General features: G+C 50.6%; 1 protein-coding gene across 1 annotated transcript; it reads right to left on the bottom strand.

The window, feature by feature from the left end:
• Positions 1 to 363: 363 nt before the first annotated feature.
• LOC108992395 (scarecrow-like protein 18) lies at positions 364 to 1705 on the bottom strand. The gene has a single exon (XM_018966959.2). It carries the CDS (start codon positions 1703 to 1705, stop codon positions 371 to 373), a length of 1335 nt encoding a protein of 444 aa, XP_018822504.2. The 3' UTR covers positions 364 to 370.
• Positions 1706 to 1999: the final 294 nt, after the last annotated feature.

Below are 1999 nucleotides of genomic sequence, written 5' to 3' on the forward strand. Positions count from 1 at the left end.
GTGATGGGAGGCTGACTCGTTACGATCTGTTTCTTCACCAATACTTTCATGCAAAGTACAGATTCACAACGCATTCAAATGCCCATGCAAGTGTACCGATCAAGGCTAGCTACAAAGAGGAGAGAGAGAGAGAGAGAGAGAGAGAGAGAGAGAGGGAGAGAGAGAGAGAGAGAGAGAGAGGCGTCTCAAATTTGGGTGGGTTGTAGCCATGTAGGAACCACGTAGTTAACTGACACTGCTCGCTTGTTAATTACAATATGGGGTTTAATACCTAATGAAGCGAAGGAGAGGGAGAAATATGGAGGGATCGACCTCAAACCATATCGGATCTTTATTGCGTTGGGAAACGGGGTGGGGTAAGGATATTGATTCACTGCCAGGAAGATACTGAGAAAAGAGCTCGATTCCGCCAGCCAAGGAATAAAGAGTCGTTGCGAATTTGCAACTGATAACCCTCAGAAGGATAGTGGAGCCTCAGGAGGAGTTTGGCCTGCGAAAGCGCGAAGGGGCTCAAGGGAACATTGGAAAAGCCCGAGCTCCGAAGCATCACCTCCCACGATTCGTATTTCTCGTGCCTTTCTCTTCTGTTGTTTCCCTCTGCAGCGACGATGTCCATGATCTCTCTTCCGAACCATACCTGCTCGACAGTAACCCTCTCCCGGCTGTTCGGGGGCAATGTGGCCTCCAGGGAGTCAAAGACTGCCGTGTAGTGGTCCAAGGCCTCCACGAATCTCTGCACGAAGAGAGGGTGGTTGTGGTTGGCCTCTCTCTCGGCAATGGTAACCACCTTGGGGTTCAAGGCCTTGATTTTGTGAAGGAAGAGGCGTAGGCCACGGGAGTCGTCCCTAAGGAGCCTGTGCAGATAAAGCACGCAGTTGACGGCAAGGGCTTCTTCTGGTAGGAGAGCAAGCGCGGGAGGAAAAGCTGGGACGTCGTTGCTGTTACCAAGGAGGAGAAGCGGGTGGAACTGAAACCTGAGGCCGAGGGACTGGGCGAACTTCAAAAGGCGGTCGCCGGTCTTGTGTAGGATGTTTAGATCGTGGCCTGTGGCGGTGATGCGAAGCATAGGAGGAGGGTAGGAGCGCTCGGCAAGGGCCTGCATCAGAGGAGGCCATTGCAGACCGTTCATGATGTCAAAATCAAGGATGTGGATGGCCTTCTGCCCTTCGTCTATGGCTTCCAAGATGGCTTGGTTGGCTGTCAGATGGCTGAACCTTACGAATGGGGTTATTTGGTTCAGCGATAGATAGCATGACTGAAGATGCTCCTCTGGCTCTGTCATGTCTACATTGTTCCTATCGTTAGTTAATGCAGTAGCAGCGGCCGTAGTTGGAGTACTCGCCATTATTATGGATGCTGATGCTGCACTGGTGGTGGTCGTTGCAGCGGCAGCCGCAGCGTAGCAGCAATTTTTAAGGCGGAGGGAGAGGGCTTTGGCAAACTGGTGGACCAACCTCTCAATGGAGTCTCCATAAGGGGACGAGTTACCGGACAAAATGGAGACGAGGCGGTGAGCAGCGGAGAAGTCGGACCTAGAGATGAGCTCAGCGCAACGAGTAAGTAATTGACGCATGTGGGTTGCATTCGACACTGCCGAGGTGAAACCTTCCCGGGATGGTTCGGGGATAATCTGATGGTTGTATTGCAGATCTGTGCCGGGGTCCTCTTCCTGTTGATCATGATTTGAGGAATTGAGTGATGCCATGAACATATTATCCGATCACCAATTGATCAGAGCTCGCTACAAGCATATATTATGTGCAGGCGCAGTCCTAGCTAGCAGTGGTAATACTAGTACCAGGTATACGTGTATTTATATACATTGGGGGGAGACCCATGTCACTGAGAGATAGTAGGAACTGAGAATGGGGTTGGAGAGAAAGGGACATGTACTCTCTTTCTCTCTCTCAATTATTCCAATAAAAATGAAAATGGAAATAGGAACAAGGATATGAAGAGATAAAAGTAGGGCAGGACATCGGGGGAAAGATCGCATGTC

This window comes from Juglans regia, chromosome 9, assembly GCF_001411555.2.
Source record: "Juglans regia cultivar Chandler chromosome 9, Walnut 2.0, whole genome shotgun sequence".
NCBI lineage: Eukaryota > Viridiplantae > Streptophyta > Magnoliopsida > Fagales > Juglandaceae > Juglans > Juglans regia.